The following is a 25972-nucleotide window of genomic DNA, read 5'->3' on the forward strand; positions in this document are numbered from 1 at the left end:
GTTAAAACTACAATAATAAAATAATCAGATTATTTACATGAAATATCTTTGATGGATAGATTTTGAACATATATAATAACATATCGCATAGTTTGTTGAGATGACAATGTTTGCATGATATCTCCAACAACGTGACTAACTACCATTGAAAAATGTATATTATGATTCATAAAGTGATTGTTTTGCTAAGTTAAATAATTTTGGATGTGAAGTCATTAATTTCGATGAAAAAGAAATTGCATAACTTTTTGCGTTACTATTCTTTCTCTCAAGAAATAAATCTTCTGTATAAATTTGAAAGACTTTAATGTTGAAGGATAAAATTAATAATGTCACCATATTACATACATAAATCCCAACCATAAGTAGACAAAATATACACAAATTGCAGGACATGTTGTCTTTATGTGTATTTAAAAATAATATTGCCAAGTGTAAGAATTGTATTGCTATGAATATGTTTATATTTACTTAAGCTTGGTGTATTGAAATTAATGGATACAAACTTGACTTCAACACAGTCAGACCAGACGAACTGAATGGCCACTTAAGAAGATTCTGTGCTGAGGCCCAAACAAAATTTTTATCATCCAGGGTCACAAAAATGCCAGCCAATAAGGCGCAAGAATATCACAAGAATTCCTTGAAAAATGTCCGTGCAGCCATTAACAGATACTTGAAGGATAATGGAAAAGATACTGACATTGTCAAAAACAAAGAATTCAAAAATGCTAATTCAATGTTAAATGCAAAACTGAAATTGAATTTAAAATCAGGTATGTCAAGGCCAACCCAGCATTACCAAGTAATTTCACTGGAAGAATTAGGAAAAATCAATGTATATATTCAAAAATTTGACCCTGTTGCCCTTCGATTCAAAAGTTGGTATCTGCTGGCTATTCATTTTGTGACCAGATGTATAGAATTTCACCATCAACTGACCCCAACTTCCTTAAAATTTGAAAAGGATGAATCTGGAATGGAGTATATGACTCTAAATCATGAAACACTTCAAAAAAACCACCAAGGTGGTGTTGATGCAAAGCTTGAAGAAACATCAGACAAAAGAATGTATGCAACTGGCACAAACACTTGTCCAGTGAAATCTGTAAAAATTTCCTTCGGAAATGTGACAAAGCAGCAAAGGCATTATTTACACAATGCAGTGAAGAATCACTAAGATCTCCTGAATTCACTGACAAATGGTATACTTGTGAACCGGTCAAACCAAAGCAATTCTCATTCATGCCAGACATCTGCAAGAATGCAGGAGTGCAACGCTATACTGGTCACTCACTCCGTGCAACAGCAATTCAGGCTATGAGTGATGCTGGGTTTGCAACCAGAAATATTTTGTTTATGACAGACCACAAACATGAGGAGTCTCTAAAGACCTAGCACTGAACAAAAACAACTAATTAGTTCAGTTTTGGAAAATATAGCTAATGGTGGTCAAGCTCTGTCTGTATCAGACCCAAACACGAACCCACCTTTCACTTCAGATCAAAGTCAGCAACCATCGATAAAGTCTCCAGTTAGAATTTCGAACACTCTAAGCGCTCAGTCCTTCCAGCACTCCAACACTCAACTATGCAACCAAAGAAAACATATGGCTGGTTTTGCGAGCAACTCTACATTTAACAACTGCACATTTAATTTCACATCAGATAAATGAAAGGGTCTTGTCAAGTATTAACGCTTTTGAAAATGATATAAAATGTTACTCCTGTATAAAATTTATTTAATTATTACCTTTATTTTGGTAAGGGTAATATCATCTTGTTCATATTTCTATGTTGTTCATTGATAAAATTAATAATGATTTATGGTCCGTTTGGAAATTTCATTTAGCACACTTGTTCTATCCCTATCAGTTGTTATCACGAAAGGTCATTGTCATCTGACGTAGCAGATAGGACTGGCTAAAATTAAACAAGAATGTTGTAAATAAATGAAATATGTTAAAACCACTGGTAGCCATTGCTTAATATGTAAAGTACGGAGTTTCTGAATAAACGTAACTATGGTAGTAGTCACATTTCATTTTACATTAGATCATGACATGGATCTTGTTAAGTAATAACGCTGTTTAGAATGACATAAAATGTTATTCCTGTATAAAATTTATTACATTTTTACCTTTATTTTAGTAAGGGATAGCATCCACGTTACTCATTGACAAATTCCATAATGATTTAAATTTTCATGTTATATTGGAAATTTAATTTAGCACACTTGTTCAGTTTGTATCAGCTGTTATTGTGTAAGGTCATGGTCATCTGACGTACCAGATGGGACTGACTAAAATTGAACAAGAATGTTGTAAATAAATGAAATGTGTGGAAACCACTGGTAGTCACTGCTTAAAATGTAAAGTGTGGATTTTCTGAATAAACGTAACTTTGACAGTAGTCAATATGTTCCTGTGATTCTGTACAGGTTATGTATTATGGGGCGATGTGAAGCGGCGAATGAAAAGAAAGTATGCGCTACTTAAATTGGAATGCATTATTGATGGAATAAGTTGATTTGACAGTAGAAAGGATGAAATTGGAATTATAAGGATTTTATTTACTTTGTGAGTGATTATGTAAAATTTACACATCGATAAATACCCAACCATGATCATTTAATCCTATAGTATAATCTTTGTTTATGGAGATATTTCTCAGTTGCGGCTTTTTTTTACACTGGAAAGTGTCTGTTGTGTCAGTTTGGAGTTATTATTTTTATTCAAATTATTTGGATTCTTAAAGATTAATTCTTTTCCTTGAAATATTTGAGTGCTCATGCAGAATTCTTGGACAAAGACATTTATTTAAATTTTATTATGAAATTCAAACACCAGAATATTATTGACTGTGGGATAAAAAGAACTGTAGACGATACAGCACCATACTGACTACAGTATACGTCATCGCCTTCCATTTTGGATTATTCGTTGGGACTCGAACTTGAATTCAGTAAAACATTTCATTATTAGGACTTCTAAAATTTAATTCGTGGATTATTCTTGTATTATTTTTGGATTTGATTCTTAAAACCATATGTTATTTTCTTCAATTGTTACAGTTTTTTCCAGGGAAATAAATCATTTGTTACATTTTTCAAAGGTTGTTGTTTTCACTCTTTCGTTACTTTTTATTCGAGCCTAAACAAGTAACATAATAATGCATAACAGTCTGCTTATTTGGTTGAGGAAGAAACTGTATAATATCATGAGTAACTACTGACCCAGTGAAGATACTAGCAAGTGTTTTCATACCCACATTGGCTGATATGTAATACACATGACAATAAGGTTTTCTATATTTTCAATGATGTTGAGGTTGATTACAAGATTATTTTAACTAAATTCTAGAGAGATTTGTTATTTCCCACCTGTCACTTTTAAAACAAATGTGGCAGGCAAATATGATACAGGCATAAACATTTTCAGGTACAAGAATGGATAGAAAGTTTAGATTCTGGATGACCATTGGACAGGTGCTGGATGAACAGTGAACAGATTTATGTCCATGCACAAAGAATATAATCCATACAGACTTTTAAATTGTACATCAGAACAAATTGGTGATAAGAACAGTAATGTTCTTATTGAACTTTGACCTAATGCTTTCAGTCAGCTGTTGTATGCAAGTAGTTTGGAAATTGTCCATGTCATGAATCAATTTTACGCATTTTAGAAAGGACATACCGGTAATACTGAATTTGCTTAAAATGCTGCTCACCAGGTTGAAAGAGCAACTAGAAGTGACATGTTATTCTTTAACCACATGTTCTAAATATGTGCAGACAAGGATGAATTTTTAAGCCGTCATATTAACCTTTAACTACAAGTATGTAATATGTTAGCACAGTATATATCGTTATGTGTATCATATTTTTCAAGTTCTTTTTCCTTCTCTATGTGTTTGCACAAGTGCATATGCTGTTTGCACCCTGTATGCACCCTTTGGCTTTTAGTCACCCTCTGTTGCATGCTAACCTGCTTTGTAACATAACTACATGGTGAGTGGTATATATAATAACACCATATAAGCCATTAACCAGGCCACCTGGGGGTTTAGGTTAGAAGGCTTGCACAGTTTTATTTGCATGTGTACATGTGTGTATTTGATTTATCATCTTAATGATGGCTCACATTTAACAGTAGTCCACTTACCCAAGGCCAGTGAAATTTCTCGGGCTATTGCATTTCAAAATTTCAATGGTTGAATTCCTAGTTAATATTAATATGCATCCAACATTGTTTGTGGAAAGAACTTGTGAAGATTCATCAAGACAAGTACATTTCTCCAACTTTTCATTTTCCGAAGTGTTAAATTCTAAGGCTATGGCAAGCATGAAGACAAAGACATTTTTTTTCTTTAATAGATATTAACACCGACATAAAATATAGACTGCCATCCCAAACAAGTTGGGAGCCCATAACCTTTAACGTATAAGCAACAGTTTTTATGACAGAAGTTGATATAAACAATTACAAATATCAAAGTATAATGTTCAGAGTTTATATTAAAATTATTCTTTTTGGATGGACTAGAAAGATTGGCTAACATTTCATTACATTCATATGGGTTAACTTCAAACAGTGCCTAGATAAACACCCGATGGCCATAACAATAATAACTAACAGCATCTATACAAAACCTTGAGAAACACTCAATAGCTTTACAATATTAACAAATAACTATTGGAAGAGCATTGGGAAACACTCATCTGCTCTATACTCAAACTTGCACTGATTATTATTATTATTATTTTTATTTGATGTCGCATTTCTATTAAATTGTAATAAAGATTATTTGAACAAGGTCGGCAAGGAACACTTGACTTGGCCTCACAGGATCATGACAATTACTGTCTGATAACAATTTAACAGATTAAGTAGATATTTAAGCTAAAGCTGCTGATTTAAAAAAAATAAAAAAATTGAACAAAGGATTTTAGTTATATAGAAGCAGATCTCAAAATTTAGTCTGTCCTGTTCCAAATGTATTATAAAAACTTTATTTTTGCATTTATTTATGTCGAAGTCGTGAAATAACTATGAATTCTCATTCGCGGAAAATAATCAACAAAAGAGTTATCTTTTCTTTGCGCACTGCCTTATATGACCTTTATAGTACAAAAAAAAATTGTAAAATATTTTCCTACGCACGTTCTACAAGTTTTGAGCTGATATCACGACCCTCGAAAAACCGATGAGGTCCCAACACAGACGGTTACAAACCTTTTATACCTCCTGTGGAATTCTGCAGGATTCTGCATTTGGCACGTAAACTTTTAACGTTCACTGGGTAGCAACCGCAGGTAAAAAATCGGCGAGCGCTTGCTTTCAGGGGCAACCAAACTTTGTTACTGATAGCAGAAGAACTACACACTAATTAATAAATGTAATTAGAATCCTATATAACACAGAGTATTAGCTAAGTGTGCACACAACGAATGTACTTTTGAATGGTCAAAATTTTCGATACAAAAATGTTCAATTTAAAATGGTTGATGCCGTAAGCGACCACTAACCATTAATGGGGCACTCACCAATATGTACTTTTGAGAGAGTGACGTATGCAAGGTGAAGTAGTTCGCATTTAAAACGTGCACATTGGAGAGTTGTTGGCATACCTCTATGCTACATTAATGTAATGTGGATGATATTTCTTTTGGATATTTTCTTTTGGAAACTTTACATGATTTCAGCACACTGCTAACTAAAATGACTGCTCCCTTGTGTTAAAAGATCAGCCTGAATTAGTCTAAGGTACACTATACATAGCAGCTATTAAAACAGGGAAAATGAATTTTGCCAGACTAGATAATACCAGCTTCTGAAAGTGCAATGAATGAATTACCAAATATATAAAATGCAAAAAAGTTATCAGCTCTTTTTTATACAATTTACCTCTTAAGTTCAGGAAGTGAAAATGACCAAGTAGAGCTAGCACTTTTCTGAAAGATGCACATCTGAAGTAAGGCCAAGCTGTATACTCTATAACCCATAGTACACCCATCAATCATACACCAAAATAAAGGGAATTAAAGGTTCTTTGCATTATACCTAAAATATACAAGGTCTTTTTTAAATAGCCAGTTTAACCAGTGAGCAAAGCCAGGGAAATTCTTTTTCTTTAAAATCCAAACCTATGGAAAATACGAAACTATAGAGCGCCACCTAAGCTATATAAACAACAGAAGTGTTCCAAATGTGCCAAATCTGGAAACGAGACCAACATTTCGGCTAGTGACACATAACACCACCATGGAATGAAAGAATTCAAGGAATGATTTATGGTCAGTGTATATGCGAATAGGAAATACACCCCAGAATCATGCCGATCATCATTTTAGTATTGAATAACGGTAGGTATTAATTGATAAATTAATGTTGACTGTCAATATTGACGACACCCACCCACCCACCTAGGTATGATGGCGAACCCGGTCAGCGAAGTAGAGGTACTAGGTCTAGTAGTTTTGGTACTACCATTCACCCTACTGTAGCACAGAGAGTTTTACGATTAATGAACTTAATTTGAAACGTATAAAATTTTTAGAGGCTAGATATCCTGCCCATTATAATAGCATTACAAAATAAGACATTTATGAATAAAACCTTGAGAAACATTCAATGGCTTCCTAATCAAGCTTGTACTTATTATTATTATTATTATTATTATTATTAATACTATCCATGATTTCCTATGATTAAACTTAGTTACTTTCAGTAATGCGATAAAACACTGTAATTCGAAAGAAATTAAGTAATGGACACTGAATATAAAATTGATCAATGTACCATACAGAATGGAAAGTTCTATCCCAGGTTTCTACAGCAGAATGCTTCATAATACTAGCAGATTTCTATAAATATGAATAAATAACTTCACCATACAGGTTACAGAATTTTATTTCGCTCTTTACATAAGATTTGAACCCAAGTTTGCTGGTAAACTGCACCCATTGTTGTGCCTGTAATCATTGACCCCTATACCATTGTATATATATGAGCTAACTCATTCTTTTCACCTCGAGTCCAATTATTTACATGAAGAATGAAAGTTGCATCTAGAAGTATGCCATTAAAGGATAATTATGTTTGGTCATACATGACACCGCCTGTTCTACTAATTGGATTATCTTTGCAATTAATGTGAACTGTGTGTCTATTACTGCATTTCCTCTGCATTACAGTAACTAAATATTCTATAACAAAACACAGAATATAAAAAGAGTAAGTTCTTACCAAACTGGACAAATAAACAAATAAATATAATTATGCTTAGTTCAAAATCTTGTTGTATTTTGTATTTATCATAGTATAGTAAACCTTACTATATATACAAGTTTAAAATCTGTTACTTTATATAAGCACCAGGGCACTGAGTGGCCGAGTGGTCTAAAGCGCTCTCCGTTACAGATCACTGCCATCTCACCTGTCTGCGTGGGTTCGAGTCTTGGATTCGGTTAATGTGGGTATGTGAGAAAGCTTGCCAGCAGCTTCTCGTGGGTCGGTGGTTCTTTCCGGGGTTTTCCCAGATTCTTCCTCCACCATTAGTACTGGCTGCCATGTATAGCCTATCGTGTGCTGAAAAATGGCATTAAGCCCTTCAACAACAACAACAACATAAGCACCATCCATGTTAATATTAATGTCAGTGGATAACAACAAACCATACCAAGATATGCATTGTTAATTTACTGCATTTTTAAAATTTCTTTTACATTGCCGTATTTTCATCTCCATTACTGTATATTAGTACTACCATCCACTCTGATTTACCACTGAAAGCTTTGTGATTATTGAACATTTTTGCAAGTACCAAAACTGAGGCTAGAGCTGATTATTAAATGTCACATTGCAAAATCACTACAGTATTTATCAGATTATCTTGGAAACGATTAAACCATCATGACTGAGCAGAAAACAGATTGACAAATAAACATCAAGTAAAAATACCTAGTTACAAGTTGTTGAGTAGAAATCAACGTGACTGTCTATTTGATGTTCCAAACATGAACAGATACTTTCAGTAAAACATCCCAAGGATTATGGTGATTTTGTTTCCTACTGGTACATATACATTGTATTCTTAACCACAAATAATAATCTTAACAGCTGAGTCCCTTTTACAAATGAATGTAGTCATATTTTTCTAATATAAGCCTTTTATAAAGATTGTTGCTGCTTGGTACAGCGATGCCATTATCATGTTGCATTAAACCAGTCAAGATCAATAGCTCTGCTTTATGGGAAATAAGGCTTTATTAACCAAGATCCACTGCTTTAGCTTCATATGAAATTAATAGACCAACACAAAGATGTGATACGGATGTGTGTACTGTAGAATAAAGAAACAAGTGACATTCTTGCATTTTTTGGATGTGCCTTTTAAACGTTTTGCCTTGTCATGTCCATTTTTTTATTTGAAGGCTACTACAGCATATAAATTGCAAAGTATAAGGAAGTGTGTATTATACACCAAAGTGATGCACCATCTAAAGATGGGATGAATAGGAAAAGGAATTAATTAGGCAATGTTTTCAAAACAAACATGCATTGAATGCTTAATTGCTGTTGAGATTATATTTGCATTTGTTAAACTTGTAATCAGCTTAATGATGAATTGTCATTTGCTATATGATTACTAATCGCTGATTTCATAGTCTTTTCAAGGGCAGTTATTGTTTACAACCAGTTTCTATGTATGCATTTTATAAAATTAGAGCATCATTTTTAGATTTTATTTTCTAGCAGTGTTTACATTTGTTTGAGAGGGTTTATTTTTTCTAAGTTCTTGTACAATCCTCATTTTTACATTTTTTAATTTTGCTTTTTATTGGTGCCATGTAGCTGTTATTGTGCTGAGATGCTGTTTACATACATGCACACACACACACACAAACACACACACAAACACACACACATACAAACACACACAGATACACACACACATACATACATACATACATACATACATACATACATTCCAGTGGTAGTCTTCTTGCATTGACTATTTTACTGTCAGTCACTCCCTGTCAACCCCTATGTGGTGGATGTACACATGCACCAAAAGATTATTGGTGTTGAGTTGCTTGGTATCTACCCCACCACCACCACCACATTATTTAAACTTGCAGTAGCATGGAGTGACTTATCTGGCCCACCACATGTAATGGAGAAACAAAAGATCATTGAAGTTGTATTTTCATTTTTCATTTCCAGATTGATTTTTTGTTGCAAAGCAGTATTCAGCTGTACTGTCTGTTCCTTCTGATTTCAGATTCAGAACAGGATTATAAACTACAGCGCCTTGTTAAAGTTCTAAATGAGAATTACAAAACAAGTGATAGCACTGCAGATCGGGAACAGGTTGCAAGCTCTCCTCAAGAGGAGAGAGCTGACCACAGTCCAACTGGCATTGTTGCTGATGATGACACTGATACAGAGGTAATATATCAACGGGCTCTTCAACAGAATATTGGCCAGAATCTTTCATCTACGGCTAGTCTTCAAGAAGAATCACCTTCCACTGTAGGTCAGAGTAATCTCACCCAGTCTGAAAATAACATAATGTCTGGAAGAGAGCCTGGAGAAAGTAATGCCACTGAAAGTCATAAGACGGATCCATTGAGGGAAATGTTAAAACTGTTGAAAGAAAATCCAGACAAAACAAAGCAGGATGTAAGAAAGTATGCACGTTTAACAATGTGGGACTTTGCAGGGCAGTATGCCTTTTACACAACACACCAGATGTTCCTGACAAGACGTGCCATTTACGTGTTAGTTTCAGATGTCAGTGGACAAATTACTGATATTGTAGAAGATGAGTGTTACTTTGACACTGAAGGGAAAGTGAAATGCAAAGTTCATGGTACGTGCTGGGCTTCATCTCATCTGTAAATTCATTTATCTTGTATTTGATGCAGATAAAAGATATTTTTCAATATACAAAAAATAATCGCATTCGTTTGTACAACTGTAACCATTTCTTGGTTAAGATTGTAAGAACTCAGTTATATTCAGAAGAGAATATTGAGAGTACTAAAGGATTGATTCCATATGGCTGGTCTTGAAAAATTAATATAATAACCATATTTTTGTCAGTTGCAGCATAAAGGCATTTAAAGGAGATAAAACATGACATGCCAAGAAAGAAATGATTGATAGAGTTAATTATTAATTGCACCATCAAATGTGTCATTTTTGGCACCAGATTTGATGCTACTTTAATGATAGTAATATCTTAATGTAATTAACTAATTTCCTCATGAACTAATTATTTCTTCATATTATTTTCATTCAGAAATAAGGACTTGAGGATTTTTCCCAACAATAGTATTTTTATGTCACTCCACTGTTTTTCAGTCGTAACTGCTAACAATCAGCAGACTTACTACTTAAAACACTTAATTAACAGTCATTTCCTGTAAAGTCAGCTATTCACGCAAGTACCTGTCTTTCCTTAATTTGAGTTTAGGCTTCTCAAAATTTATTTTAAACTGAGCTGACGCACAGGAACACAAACAACATGGTGTGAGGGACTGATATAATGTCTATAGTACAGGACCTAGGGCAGTCATTGAACTATATTGATTTTAATATGGTCAGGAGATAACCAGTAAGACCTCTATTTGTCTTGCATTTTGTGGCTATAGAGCCTTTAAATAAACTGCGAAAACACAATCACCAGACTAGCTTGGCCAGTGACACCATGATTAATTGCCAGACAAACAGAAAACAATACATACATTTGAATCTTAGGTAAGTTTAGTTGGCAACACCTATATTGATTGCCTGCTAAAGAAATAATTTTTAAACTTGACTTAGTGACTTTTGCATTTTACTTCATTAAGACGTTTATTTGGCAGTTAAACGGACGAATCAAAGACTAATTGATATATGAGATATTTCAAAACTCTCATGATCGATATCCAATTGAACAGATTTTGTAGGTCACATTCTTTGATCCACTGGAAATGTCTGGCAAAAGCAGGAACTTCAGGTTCTTTGGTTTCAAGTCATTTCATTCTGATACACATTCAATTAAATCTGTCAAAAACTAAGTCAGTATTGTTTAGTAAATATTTTGTCAGCCAGTAGATGTACATTATTCTTTCAATGCTTATAATGTTAATGCTATATTTTGTTTCCTGACTTGTTTTAGAGCTAGTTGAGATCTGGCTGAATTCCGTACATTCCTGTGCACCACCTGATACAGAAAACATGAATTCTGCACATTCCTCAACAACATCTTACACAGTCATCCCACCACCTGTGATTTTAGTGGGGACACATGTTGATCAAATTTCACAGGTATTTAGTTTGGCCAATAACACGTAGCTACTGAATGTTACAAACTGCAATTTTATGAGAGTCAGGAATGTGACAGTCATTTCATTCCCATGGCTAGTGATTGTCACAAGTCATTAAAACCTGCAGCTAGAATTAGAGGAAGCTTGCAAAATTGTTCTGATTGTTTAATACATGCAAGTTTTGAAGTAATCAATTAGAAGAATAAATATTGATGTTTCTTTATTAAAGCCATAGCCTAAATCCATGCAAGGTTTCAAAGTTAAATAGTAGATTAACAAATATGGATATCTACACATACACTAATAAGACCCATGACCACACCCATTGACAGAGCTCATATGTAACTAGAGTAACATCATTTGCTTGCCAATGCAAACCCACATACCTTTTGCTACTCCCTCTGAACTACTTGTGGGGGGGGATTGCCTTGAAACTTCACATACATGCTTGTCTTATGGTCTAGATGGAACTAGATGAAAAAGATGCCACTCAGATATCCAATATGGCTATCATAATAACCATCTTGATAGTATTGCTGTTACTATTATATCTGAGTGGATGGTCATAGCATGGGGTGTTTACTTAAGGACATTACATAAAGTCTTGTTGGCCCTGAATAAAATTGGCACCAATCAGTTTCCAATACAGCCATGACATCACTTGTCATAAATATGTTGTTATTTCTACTTCGTAATGGATGGGATGGTCATGTCAGCATCGGGTTTTCACTGAGAGACTTCTTATGATTTCTGGTTGGTCCTAGGTGAAACTATGCCAACCTAAGGTCTTGTTATCACTATTTTTGAATGGGATGGTAAGATCAATGTGGGTTTTACCAGAAGATTTCTTAGGATGTCTAGCTGGCACAGAATGAAAATGGTACTGGTTTGATATCCAATTTAGCCTCAATAGCAGCCGTTTTGAAAATCTTAGTATCATTATTCATACTGAATGGATGGTCTTATCACCATATGGTTTTATTTAAAGACTTCTTATGATATCTAGCTGATCCTAAACAAATAGTGCTGATCTGATATCCAATATGGCTGCCATGGTAGCCATCATAAACATCTTGTTATCACAACTCTGCTTGACTAGAAACTGATATTAGCAAGGGGTGTTCGTTGCAAGACTTCTTGGTTGATCTAGTTAGTCTCAAAGTAAAATGGTGCTTATCTGATGTCCATTATGGCTACCACAGCTGTGTTCTTGTAAATCTTGTTAGTGCTGCTTCAGTTGTGGTTCTTGTTGTTGTTTAAGGTTTAATGCCATTTTCCAGTGCGTGATTGGTTATATATGGTGGCCAGCATATTGTATATACACTGTGGCCAGTATAATTTGTGGACGAAGAACCACCAACTCATGGAAAGCTACTGGCAAGCTTGTCATGTGTCTGCTCCCCTCAAAATAGTTTGCTATATCAACACAGAGTTTTCAGCAATATACTTTTCATGATTCCTTGATGGTCGTACATGAAAAGGTGACTGTTGTACATAGAGTATGGCTTCCACAATGACTACCTTAAAAATCTTTATGTCACTGCTCCCAGGTAATGGATGTTTGTTATCACATGACATTTGCACCAAAAGATTGTTAACAAAGACTACTCTGTAGCAAATAAAAATGGTGCCAAGCTGATATCTAATATGTGTACCAGATCAGCTAACACAGAATCTTGTCATCGATGAAGATTTTCAGAGATGATTTCAACACTAAGTGGTGAAATATAGGAAATAGTCTTGTCTTGAATTTGTACATAGCCATTCTTTTTGTCCAGTTCATTGTCATTCCATTTGAGGGACTCTTGTTATCACAGTTAAGGTCACTGATCAATTTTCTTTAGGCCCTTTTCTGCACAGTGCAAAATCTGTTATGCAGCTTGACTTCTCTGAGACCTTGGCAGAAAATGAAAACAATGTTCCAGTTTACAGCAGTCTTTCAGCCCTTGAGTGACAGACCAGCTTATTTGCATTCCCTTAATTATGATTGAATTTCATATAAATTGCATAGCTTATATTGTCCCGCCAACATTTCTTTCTGTGCCTTATTTCCTCCGTAGGCCTTGTAGCAACCTTTCTGTATTTTAACTCAGTTGATAAGAAACTATGCAACGTGATGTTGATGAATTGGAGTTTGCAGTGTTTAGTCTGCATCATCATTTAACAGAGATGTCACAATTGATATTTGGACCATCCCATTGTTTGTTTTTCATTCAGCAATTATCTAAATTATTATTATTATTGAATTTCATGTCAGGGAATATCAGTTACTAAATATTATAATAGTTTGTATCAGAGACAATCAGCCATTAGGTGCAGTGAGGAATATAAACACCCCCATATAATGCAAGCACAAATGGTCACTGCAACCACTACATCCAAACCTACCCATTCTGGACAACAGCCAACATTGTCCATCAGCCAAGAGTCTTTTCAAACATCTACTGAAAGGCTACAAAGAGAAAGAAGAGCAACAGACCAGATCTTCTCCAATTCCATTCAGAAAGGTATGCAGAATAGTTTTAAATGTATCATCAGACAGGTACACAGAACCTCTTTGTTGGGTACCTATTTTAAAACCTATATGTCAATAGATTTTACTGAATTAACCTGTATATGGATTATGCAAAATTGTCTTAAGTACTGCTTGTACTAGGATTATGGATTGTAATTGGTAACACTTAAAAATCAGGTCACATTATAGCTTTACCAATTCTTGTTTACTTATCATGCCAACACATTGTTACAAACTAATAAGTCTGATTTTTTAAATCATTTTTATAGTTATTTTCTATGCATGTCTATGTGTTTGTATTTTCTAACTTCTCTTGTATGAAATAAACCAAAGAAACAAGGAGCTCACAATTCACAGATCACACAGATGTTTTTGTAAGCCTCGACAGTTGTATTGGGTTTTAAATTCATGTTGAGCATCATATTAACCATTCCTCTATAGGATTTTTTTTTTGGTATTTGAGAGCCTTTATTTTTAGCTCCATTTGTCATCAACCAGAAAAGATTATTCATTGGTTTTTAATCCAAGTTCCATTTTGTGTTAGAACAAGTTTGCTATTACTATTCCTAAACTGTTGGTGGGATTGTATCCAAGCTGTACAGATACATTCATGATATTGTCTGGTTCAGGGTGGGCAAAATATGGCCTGTGGGCATGAATTGATGTTACCTTTTAATTTACATCATACGGTGTGGCTTTAAAAACATTGCTTATATTGACTTTACCCTGTGCATGCATGGCCTAATGAGTTTTCAGTGAAAATGATGGTTATTGTTATGTTGTTATAGGGTTTAGCGCCATGTTTCAGCACAATATAGGCTATATATGGTGGCCAGTATAAATGGTGGAGGAAGAACCCGGGAAAACCCTGGAAATAACCACCCACCCACAAGAAGCTACTGGAAAGCTTTTTCACATACCCACATTGGCTGAATCTGAGACTCTAACCCACGCTGACAGAGGTGAGATGGCAGTGATCCATAATGGTGAGCGCTTTAGACTAATTGGCCATTCCGGGCCCTGTGAAAATGATGGAAATACTTAGACATTCAATATGGCTATCACAGTAGTTATTTTTTGTTAACTTTCTTATCGTTCATGTTCCTAAAGTAACAGTCATATGAATATTGGGGTTTCACTTTGAAAAGATCTTAGGATGTCTGGTTGGTTGTAAATGAAAGTGGTTGCAGATCTGACAGACAGCATGGTGGCCATTTTAAAAATATGGCTACGAAGGCACCCATATTTAAAATGTTGAGGCACCTGCATAAAGGACAATGGTCTTAACTTAGGAATTTTACTGAAACACTTTTATAATGTCTAGTGGGCCCTAAATGAAAATGGTGCCAATCTGACATTCAGAAGGGCTGAATTGATGGACATTTTGAAAATATTGTTCTCACTACTGCACCCGAGTTAGTTGCTTCATACGTTAAATGTTAACTGCTGACTGGGGATGGTAATGTGCTTCACTCCTTTTGATGTGCTGTTAAAGTAGTACAGTAAGACATATATCCAGCTTTAGACTAATATAATTTGGCTAGATGTTAATTACTGCATGGACATATTTACTCAATCACTTAGTGAAGTTTAGAAAACTTGTAAAGACGTTTGAGTCTGTGTATGGATTTATTTATGGTCATCAGTAAGAATGCAAGCATTTTCTGTTTGCAGGAGTGACTTGTGCAGATCCTAAATTGTTGTACCAGGTTCTACATAAATCAACACAAGGTGCCTTTTCAAGCCGGTCTACTTTGGAAAGAAACTGTCAAACTGTGGGTCTGCAATTTCATAGAGAAACTCCTGGTAATGGGAACTGCTTCTTTGAGGCTGTGTCTAGTCAGCTTCAGCGACTAAACTGTCCAGTACAAATATCTCCACAACAATTACGCCAGGACGCTGTTGCCTTCTTGAAAGCTAATCGAGTTCTGGAGGTAAGAACAATTCTATACTGTCTGTACCACGAAGCTGGAATTTGAAAGTCATTATTTTTTAAAAATCATTTCCATATGTAAATTAGTATCTAGATTAAATTAGAAAATAAAATTAGGTGAAAGGATACATATATATAGATAGATAGATAGACCTGCCAACCCTTATGATTGTGCCATAAGAGTTACTAAAATGGCCCTTAAATATTCAAGAATTCAATCATTGTAAATATCATTACATTTTCCGACGTGGCCGCCAGTTAAAGCCTTTGAACTTGCTACCCAGCTATTGCATCATGTTCTTTTTATGTACTCTTATAATGGGAATATGTATGTACATCAAGGGGTCTTTCAGTCACTGAATTCTGTCATTGTAAATATCAACACAGCTAATTGATCAACACATTTTCCCACAAAGCAGGTGGCTGAAGCAGGGCTGCAAATCTTTGAAATTTGCTGCACACCTATTACATGCATAAGGAGGACTCCCACTTCAGTGATTTTCTACGTTCCAGATATAAAAAAATTTGGCATCCAGATATGTGTAATTAAGCATTTCTGAGACCTCTGAAAGATAATTGGTTCATCTGTGTTTGATATGGATCCAGATTAGTCAAATTAGTGGAATTAGTCAGAGAACCAGACTAAGTATACAACAGTACCTCAGACGCTCTAAGCTGCATATACTTTTCATTCAAAGCGTCTGCATGATCAAACTGTTGATTATTGATTATTTTAAAAATGGCGTCCAGCAAGTGATGCATGTTGAAGGACTCACAGTACTAATTCAGTTCCCTTAGTAAACCTATGCAAACACTATGATATTAGAAATTCAATAACTGGACCTGTATGTGTTTGAAACATGTGCTTTCTGATTCAGTTCTATACCAAAGAGTCAGGTGCTAATTTTAGCAATGAGTGTTCCAAACTCAAGACTGTTAAAGGACTGAAATTCCATCAGTAAAACTGTCTCTAGTTTTTTTTCTTCTCACTTACAAATAGGTTACGCTCTCAAACGATTCTTTTTCCTAAAACATAAATTATTACCGGTAACCAATCCTGGACAGCCAACCCCATATATACTCTATTTTATGTTCACCCATTTCCAGGCTGATTCACATTTTTCCATATAATTATTACCATGTGTCCTGAAGACAAGGGGAAAATAAGCCTCTTAAAAAGTGTTAATAAGCACAGAAGTATAAAAAGGAATATTGAGATTCTTGTGAAGAAAAGCAGCAAGGGACATAGTTTTGTTTATTGGACATCATGTGTCAATTTGAGTGTCTCTTGAAGGGAGATATGATTGCATTGAGTTGAGAGATAGCAACAAGTCATTGAGCTGCATAGGGTATGGAACTGAAGTTTGTGCAGCTGTACCGGTAGTAAACAAGGTGTGTGTGTACTTTACATACTTTTCAGTTGAACATAATGTTTACTGTCACTACAGGATTCGAATACCATACTTTTAAACTTTCAGAAGTTTATGATATTTTGCTATACTTTACTGACAACTGGTAAAACTTTCAGACAGAATAAAAGCAAGTGCACTACTGATATGATCTTGTCAGGGTTTGCAGGTCTGACACACACACACACATATATATATATATACACGTGTGTGCGTGCATTCAGACTTCATTCCCTATGTTTGCTGTTTCCTTTTGATGCTGAACTAGTAGGATACTTGACCAGATGGGTGCAGACAATGATGAATTTTTCTTAATTTGAAAAGCATGAAAGCTTGATTGGAGTACTGATTTTTCTTTTGTATCAAAGAATGAAATTCACAAATATTTACCATTATGCAATTGAGCTTCATATGCTTTATATACATATTTGTTGCACTAAAACTCCAAAAACAAACATGTCTTCATGTTTTCTGCAAGGGAAAATCTTTTTGGAATAAGCAGACTTCCCATGCTATGAAATTAAAGACACAGCTAAAAATTAGCCACACATGGTAAAGAAGCACCTGACCACCAGTTTCTGGCTGCGGAGAGATCTGTATTGTATTCCTTAAATCAGGATGTGATGGCATAAGTAAAAATAGAGGCAATCAAGAAAATCGCAAGGTATTCTAACACTAGTATTAACGAAAATGAAAGAAATAAGAATGAATGTTATTAGTAGAAGAATAATAAATGCTACTTGTATAAGACTGAACATATGATTCAAAATCTCCTAATTCACACGTTTGTTATGTAAATAATTCTATAGTCGCTGAAGAAAAGAAAAAAACAAACAAGTTCAACATTCTTAGAGCCACATTCAGTCAGGTCTAATCATGAGCTCAGAATATATCAGATGTTCTAACTCTATGGTGCAAGGGTCAGATGGTCTTGTGTTTGGTTCAGATATGGGATGATGACATCCATGCAAACTGGAATTTGTGTTGAATTTTACCACTCTTGAACCAATGTGATAATGCCATGGTCATCAGAAATTAATTGATGTTGCACCTTTATATACGGTGGTTTAAAATAAGAGACCATGCACAGGTGCTTTACTAACTGATTAACGTGTTGCTGCATTGTCTCCCTTTGATTTTGAATATGAGGGATTGATCTTGACAGGTGTTCATATTGTGGTAGTTTTGTTTTAATCATTGAAACAACCACTGTTTCTTGTCAACATAGTTTTATTCTTTGTACTCTTTTTGGGGGAATTTTTAGAGGTTAATCCAAAAAATTAATTGCCTATAAACATGCAAACTTTAATAGGCAAAATCACGAAATTTAAGTTCCTGGAGGCAAAACCATGAATTTAAGTTCCCTCAAAATGTGTTACTTTACAAAACCATCAAAATTGAGATCCACAAAAATAAAACATACCACAGTATTCCTTTTTCATATAAAATTCACATAGAAAGAATTGGAATGGAATAATAATGTGTTGATAAGAAACTTGCTGACTCAGATGTTTACATCAAGCACACAAAACCATGCAATAGATATTCCACATCTTGTCCCAAACATTCTCTTTTATCATTATTTTTGTACAATTTTCATGTGGAGTCAAATTCAAGACATATTGAGCAACTTCGTGACAATATTACATTAATCTTGACATCATGCTGACCTGGTATTTGTATGCAACTGATCAGGTATCAGGTTTTCATCTAATGACAACATCACATTAATCCTGACATCACACTGACCTGGTATTTGTTTCCAACTGACATGGTAATTTGTTTCCAACTGACCAGGTATCAGGTTTACGTCTGACTAATGACAATATCACATTAATCCTGACATCACTCTGACCTGGTATTTGTTTCCAACTGACGGGGTATCAGAATTTGATCTGGCTAATGAAAATACCAGATACGAGTCGATGTTGGATGTTATAACTTCAATGTTCATTATGAATGTGGACATCAGTAGATTGGAATGAACCGATAAGATTAAATGAAAATAACAGACACAAATCATTGTTGGATGGTATAACTTCTAGAGTTGTTAAGAATGTTGATATGAATATCATGGATCAGAATAAGAAATCTTTTTTTAACTACACAGGTATCTGGTGGCAACATAAACTTTGCTGAATTCATGTACAATGAGAGTTTTGAGGAGTACTGTGCAAGAATGGCAAAGAATGGTGAATGGGCAGACCATGTATTGGTGGTTGCAATGGCTAGGACATTACAGAGAGATATTATGATTGTGACAAGCTCACCTTCCTCAGGCAGTGATGACAATATTGCGTGGGTTGTTGGCCAGGATAATTTTCAGGGAGATCCAATTCTCCTTGGACACATCTGGGAACACCATTATGAGTCACTAGAACCAATTGGTAAGTTTATTAATAAGCATATATATATATGCCAGTGTGTGTGTGTATGTGTACACACACACATATATTACATGTGTTCATTTTCATGATTATAGAGTGTAGGCTCATTTAGTAAATAACATTAAATACTAACTTTCTTTATGAGTTTGTACATTACGAATTGGTCATCATAGGCAAACACATTGCTTAGTTTATGTATAGAAGTCAACATGTTGATGAGATACAAGTACCGGTCTTGTTTTTTTTGTTTTTTTTTTACAGAAAAAACTAACCTTATTTCTGATTGGCTAGCTGCTAAAGTACTTGACCTTGTTGACAAAGAGTGATTTCAAAATGATTATTTGACCCTCATTCTGGTTCTGAAACTGCATCTTAGTTTTTCATATAAGGAATTTTAACTGAAAATTATTTTTTCCTTGAATGAACATTAGTCATTTTGGTGACAAATAATTGTGTTCAATTCAGTTGACAGGACCTGGTTTATTTATTTCTATTATTATTTGCATTACAATGTGCTCAGACTTTAGGATTTAGTAGCTATTTTGGAAATACTGTGATTTCATCTAAAGACATGGTGAGTCATCAAATATTGGCACCTCAGCACATTAGACTGAAGAGTAACTCTTCCTGGGTCCGTAAAAATGTAAGTAATTGCAACAATACAGCATAAATTGAGTTCAGAAACACACATAAACCCATTTTATGACAAAGAGAACATTTATACCAAGGAATCATATGATACACATCTGTTTTCATTTTTATATTAAATGTATTAAAACTTTTTTGTACAGTTTTTTGTGTAATTTATTTTTAAGGTTTGATTCAGACTTGTATTTACAAATGATGGCTGAGATCTAAATGAACTGGTGGGCTTATTTAATTTAAAATTGTCATGTTTAGTATAGGCAAAAAGAGATACAATTTAAATTATTTTGAAGAAAAGAAAACCAATTCATGGCATTTATTGTGAGTATCAATCTATTCTGAATATTGAAATTATAAAGAACAAACACTCGATCTGTACATACCATTTTATTTAACAAATAAAACAATCATAAATATTTCATCAGAATACAATGCCAGATCCTTCTCTCACACTCTCTGATTTCACAATTGAATACTGCTTCATCAACTATATGGTATTTCTCAAAATTGATCAGAATTATTAAGAACAAAATATTGACATCCAAAGTTTTATATTGCAACATTCACAATATACACCATATAAATGCAGATTTACTGTAATAATAAATTAGTGGAAAACCTGAACAGTATGAAAGAGTGAATGAGGAATTTGTCCATGTGACTGACATACTTTGTAGAATTGTGGGAGTATTCAATGTGAATTATTTTTGTTTGCTTATTTTTTGTCATTAATTTTAAAATATAAAACTTGACCAATACTGTCTTATCGTAATATAATCAAAAGTGTCAATTTCTGTTTACTAAATTGTCATTTCAGATCAATACATGTATGTACAAGAATATTGTAATGATTATGCTATGTTTTAAGAGTAAGATATAATGTCAACTTGTGTATGACTTGTCATTTCGGTATTTTATGAAAAAATGATTGTGGGAGGTCACTAAAACAAGGCACAGAAAGGCTTTAAGAAGTACCAGAAACATTGAAGAAGTACATTTATTATTAAAGCTGAATGTTCAAAAAATATTTCTGTATTACCATATGCAAGTAATATGCAAATTTCAGCTTGAAATAACAAGTGGTGAAGCTTTTGCAAATAATGACAAAAGACCAATATTAAATTGGTGGATGTGTTTGGATGCATGTTGTGAATTTATTTGAAACAGTATCATAAAGGTGGTTTCAATTTTGAATTCTTTTTATAAAAATTATGCATAAAACATTATATTTTAGAGCAACTTATAACTTCAACATGTGAATGACTCAAGAATATACTATTTCTTACAAACATGGGGGGAGGTCACATGATAAAAATGTACAGAAAGGCTCCCGAAGTATCTGGAACACAGGAAAAGTCTATTTATTCTTAAAGAAAAATGGTCACCCTACATTTCTATATACCCGTATGTAAGAAATATGCAGATATCGTCTTGAAATAACATGAGGTCAAGATTTTGCAAAAGGTGACCATGACCAATATTAAAAATGGACGGCGCATGTGTTTCAATGCTTCTTGAGAATTTATCTGGAAAGATATTATGAAGATACATTCAAGTTTAGACTCGGCACACTTGAATTATGCAGAAAACTATCCATTTTTATTTATTCCGAAAATTCTGGAAAATGCATCCCTTGTTGCTATCATAAGGTCAATAAACTTGTCACATGGTTAAGTCTGGAAATTTTTATATTTTGGTCTGGAAAAGGTCTGAAATCTTTTCCTAACTTTGAGGCAGGAATTATAAGTTGCTCAAAAATCATCTTTGCCAGAAAATCCACTATGGCTACCTCATTGGCCTTCTCACAAATCTTGTTATCACTACTCCTCAGTGGATGGTCCCATGAAAGGAGAATTTCATATGCAACTTTTTGTACAAGTCTCATTGGTCCAGGTAGCTTTCTGGACTATTAATCTCACTGGTCCAGATAGTTATATAAAAATATATTTTTTCAACTTTTCAAGAATGGCTGAGCCATTTGTGATAATAGTCATGATTATTCTTAGGACATGCTCTATCAAAATTGTATGTAAGGCATCTCCAGTGTCTGTGGTGTAACTTCCACATGTATCATTTGGAAATCCAATTTTAAACTCCCCTTAATAACTAATAACTTTGATTAACACTTACAGGGAATGTATCACAGTAGATGCTTTGGTGCAATAGTGTATGTTATGGCACTAGTATCAGTGGCATAGCTTCTATAGCAGCCATTAGGTAAATATTTTTAACTGTTTCTTCTGATCATACATGGTAGAAATGTTTCATAGGACTTACACTATTAAAAACAAAGAACAGTGTAGTTTAACACGTTATAGTTTCTCTGATACAGTTCTTTGAACTATTCTTCCATTGCATGCCTGTGTGTATGATTGGGATTTTTAACGTAGCTTTATCAATTCTTCAGTCATATCGCTATGCTATCTGCAGTGTAACAGTTTACAGTTATGCCTAGCACTGGAAAACACTGGAACATCATGCCACAGATATGTAGTATCATGTTTCACCCAGTCACATTATCCTGACACCAGGCCTAACAGTCCTAACACTAACCTCTTAATCCTAAGCGCCAAGCAAGGCACCTGTTAGTACCATTTTTAGAAGTCTTTGGTGTGACTCGGCTGGGGTTTGAACCCACAGCCTCCCACATCCAAGGCAGACACTCCAACCACTTATTCCACCAGAGGGGTTCCATTGCATACACAATCTGTAGAAAATTAATTTTAATATCAGCAATTCATGATCAGCCTCGATTGCCTTGCTCGCCTCTTCTTGAACATTAAGTCCCATTGTTCAATCATAATTTCCACCGGGGACCCGAGTGGTCGAGTGGTCTCCATCACGGATCACTGCCATCTCACCTCTGTCTGCGCCGGTTTGAGTCTCGGATTCGGCCAAAGTGGGTATGTGAGAGCGGTGGTTCTTTCTGGGGGTTTTCCTCCACCATTAATACTGGCCGCCATGTATAGCCTATATTGTGCTGCAAAATGGCGTTAAACCCTATAACAACAACAACAACAACATAATTCCCACCACCCACCTCCCTTCTGGTGCATCAGTTGTGGAAACTGAATAAGTAATAAACACTTGCTTTGCCAGCTTGATTATAATTGTTGGATTACAATAATTATATAAGACTGGAGGAAATGTGTGTTCATAATGTTGCACAAATGACTCATCCCATATGTTTGTCTTGTACCAAGTGGGTATGAACAGTCTATTTTAAAGTTATAGACAAACTCTGTTTGGGACGTGGCCATGAGTCAGCACACTTATAAACAGATGATGAAAAACACTTCTTCCCCCATATAAACCTCAATGCCATGTATTGGCTCTTCTTCGATGGTACAGTTGCACTTTGAGATCAGTGAAATGTAAGAATATTCCCCATAGTCACATGACGATTTGGAACCTTTCACTCCTCAAGTTCTGAAGTGTTCATGTATGGCATCCATCTTCATTATTATAAGAATCCTTGCAGTAATTTTAATGCTCCTAATACAATTTAGTTTTCTGGGGGTGGATGGTAAAAGTAATTTTAATTATATAGCATTTGCCAGCCATTATTATAAAATTCACGGCTAACAGCTCACTTTAATGATCTGACCTTAGTGTGGGTACAATTCAGATTCATGAGGAGTATCCTTCATGAACCTACAATGTGGAGATCAAACTGTAATATGTTTAGTATGTTGCATGTAATGGGAGGTTTGAAGTAAGGACTTGGACTGTGGGACATGTGTCCTGGAACAGGTAAGCAATTCAGCAGTGACAGGTAAGTATTACATTATTAAAATCAGTCTTACACAGCAGCCACCATTCTCCACCTCAATAAAGAAAACTATGTATTTAAGGAAAAGGCATTCTTAAGTGATCATACATATAATAGAATTTAGTATTAATGATAATGAAATAATGTATAACTAAATTGTAATTATTTTTACTTTGTATGATGTAATATGTTCCATATTCTCAAGATTCAAGGAAGAATGTACTCTGACTATATGAGTAAATCTCTTTAAAGAAAGTTTTAAAATTATTATAATATTATTCTAACAAATGCTTTGTTTGTTAATGCCTGCTTATATTGTATTTTTCAGACTCGTCCGGCCTCAAGGTGAAAGGTCATAGGCAAGCTGTGGTAAAGATGGAATTTGATGAAAATGACACAAAGGTTTGTTTTAGAAAACATTGTAATATTGCTGTTCCTCTTGGTATACATATGTAATGTTGCTATTCCCCATGGTATACATATGTAATGTTGCTATTTCCCATGGTATACATATGTAATGTTGTTATTTCCCATGGTATACATATGTAATGTTGCTATTCCCCATGGTATACATATGTAATGTTGCTATTCCCCATGGTATACATATGTAATGTTGCTATTTCCCATGGTATACATATGTAATGTTGCTATTCCCCATGGTATGCATATGTAATGTTGCTATTCCCCATGGTATACATATGTAATGTTGCTATTCCTCTTGATATACATATGTAATGTTGCTATTCCTCTTGGTATATATATATGTAATGTTGTTATTCCCCATGGTATACATATGTATAAATTTGAACTTAAATATGCAACTTTATGGAACAAAATATAGACATTTAGAATTAGGAACATTGTCTTCTTTGACTCTGCAGTGTTTCCCTGTTGTTGAATGTAAGATGTTTATGTTGTGGGAGTCAAAGTTATTGTAGTATTAGCTACTTGCTGGCACTATGGACATTAATTTACTGATCTTTCTTATTAATGTGATATGGATTGTGTATGAATAACTTGGATGTGCAAGTTATTAAAGTGTTGATATTTTTCCAAGGGGTAGTAATAGTTGTTTTTGATTAGTGGAAGGGGAGTGACTATGAATAACATGGATGTACATACTGGTAGAATGTTGATACACTTACAAGGAAAAGGACAGCATAGTGGGTAAGAATAAGTTAGAGTTCTGTTATTAGAATGTTGTTGAGAGAAAAATGTTTATATTGTGAGAATCAAGGTATCATTAGCTACTTGCTGGCATTATGGTATTATGGACATTGCATAATTTATCATTCTTATTAATAATGGACTCATTGTGATATTATATGGACTCCTTGTGATAATGGACTCCTTGTGATATTATATGGAATGATTTTGGATTTGCTTCCTAAAATAATCTTGAATATAGTTTCTCCTTTGAATGTAATCCCCAATCACATTACATTATGAATATTAGCCAGCTATGTCATGGATCCAGCCCTACTAAAAGATGAAAACATTTTGTCTTGTCTATTTTGAAAGAGACAAAGAGCAGTAACTCTTGCCCATTACCTCCACTTGATGCCACCAGGTGTCATCAGCTTTTAGCTTTGTTGCTCTGCAGAGCACACATAGTGCAACAGCCTCTAACAATCCACTGTTTTTTTTTTTACATTCCTAGAGATCTGGTGTTTGTTTAGGAATTATTATGTGGAGGGGTTGTGGATATGAATAAATTGGATGTGCATGTTATTATAATGTTGATACACTTCCAAGGAGAAGAACTAGCTGTTGTTGTTTTGAGTTTAGGTTCATTGTTAGGGCAGAACTACTATCCTACTGGAAGCTTCTGGCAAGCTGTTTCACATGACTATACATGCTGTGCCTGAGACTCCAAACCCAAACCAGCAGAGTTAAGATGTCAGCGATATGTAAAGGCAAGTGCTTTACAGCACTTGGCCACCCTTGGCCCCTGAAGAAATAGTTGATGGTGGGTAGTGGATGGGGAGTGGT

General features: G+C 34.6%; 1 protein-coding gene across 1 annotated transcript in view; it reads left to right on the forward strand.

Annotated features, from left to right (window-relative positions):
* LOC149787040 (uncharacterized) overlaps nucleotides 1–25972 on the forward strand; it is a 101146-nt gene that overhangs the window by 6840 nt on the left and 68334 nt on the right. Inside the window, exons 3-8 of the mRNA XM_089976024.1 lie at nucleotides 9288–9878; nucleotides 11172–11320; nucleotides 13616–13826; nucleotides 15509–15768; nucleotides 19287–19563; nucleotides 24309–24382. Coding sequence (XP_089832150.1) covers nucleotides 9288–9878; nucleotides 11172–11320; nucleotides 13616–13826; nucleotides 15509–15768; nucleotides 19287–19563; nucleotides 24309–24382 — 1562 coding nt within the window. The remainder of the gene's footprint in view (nucleotides 1–9287; nucleotides 9879–11171; nucleotides 11321–13615; nucleotides 13827–15508; nucleotides 15769–19286; nucleotides 19564–24308; nucleotides 24383–25972) is intronic.

This window comes from Sinohyriopsis cumingii, chromosome 12 (genome assembly GCF_028554795.1).
Source record: "Sinohyriopsis cumingii isolate HCF-2022 chromosome 12, ASM2855479v2, whole genome shotgun sequence".
NCBI classification, from domain to species: domain Eukaryota; kingdom Metazoa; phylum Mollusca; class Bivalvia; order Unionida; family Unionidae; genus Sinohyriopsis; species Sinohyriopsis cumingii.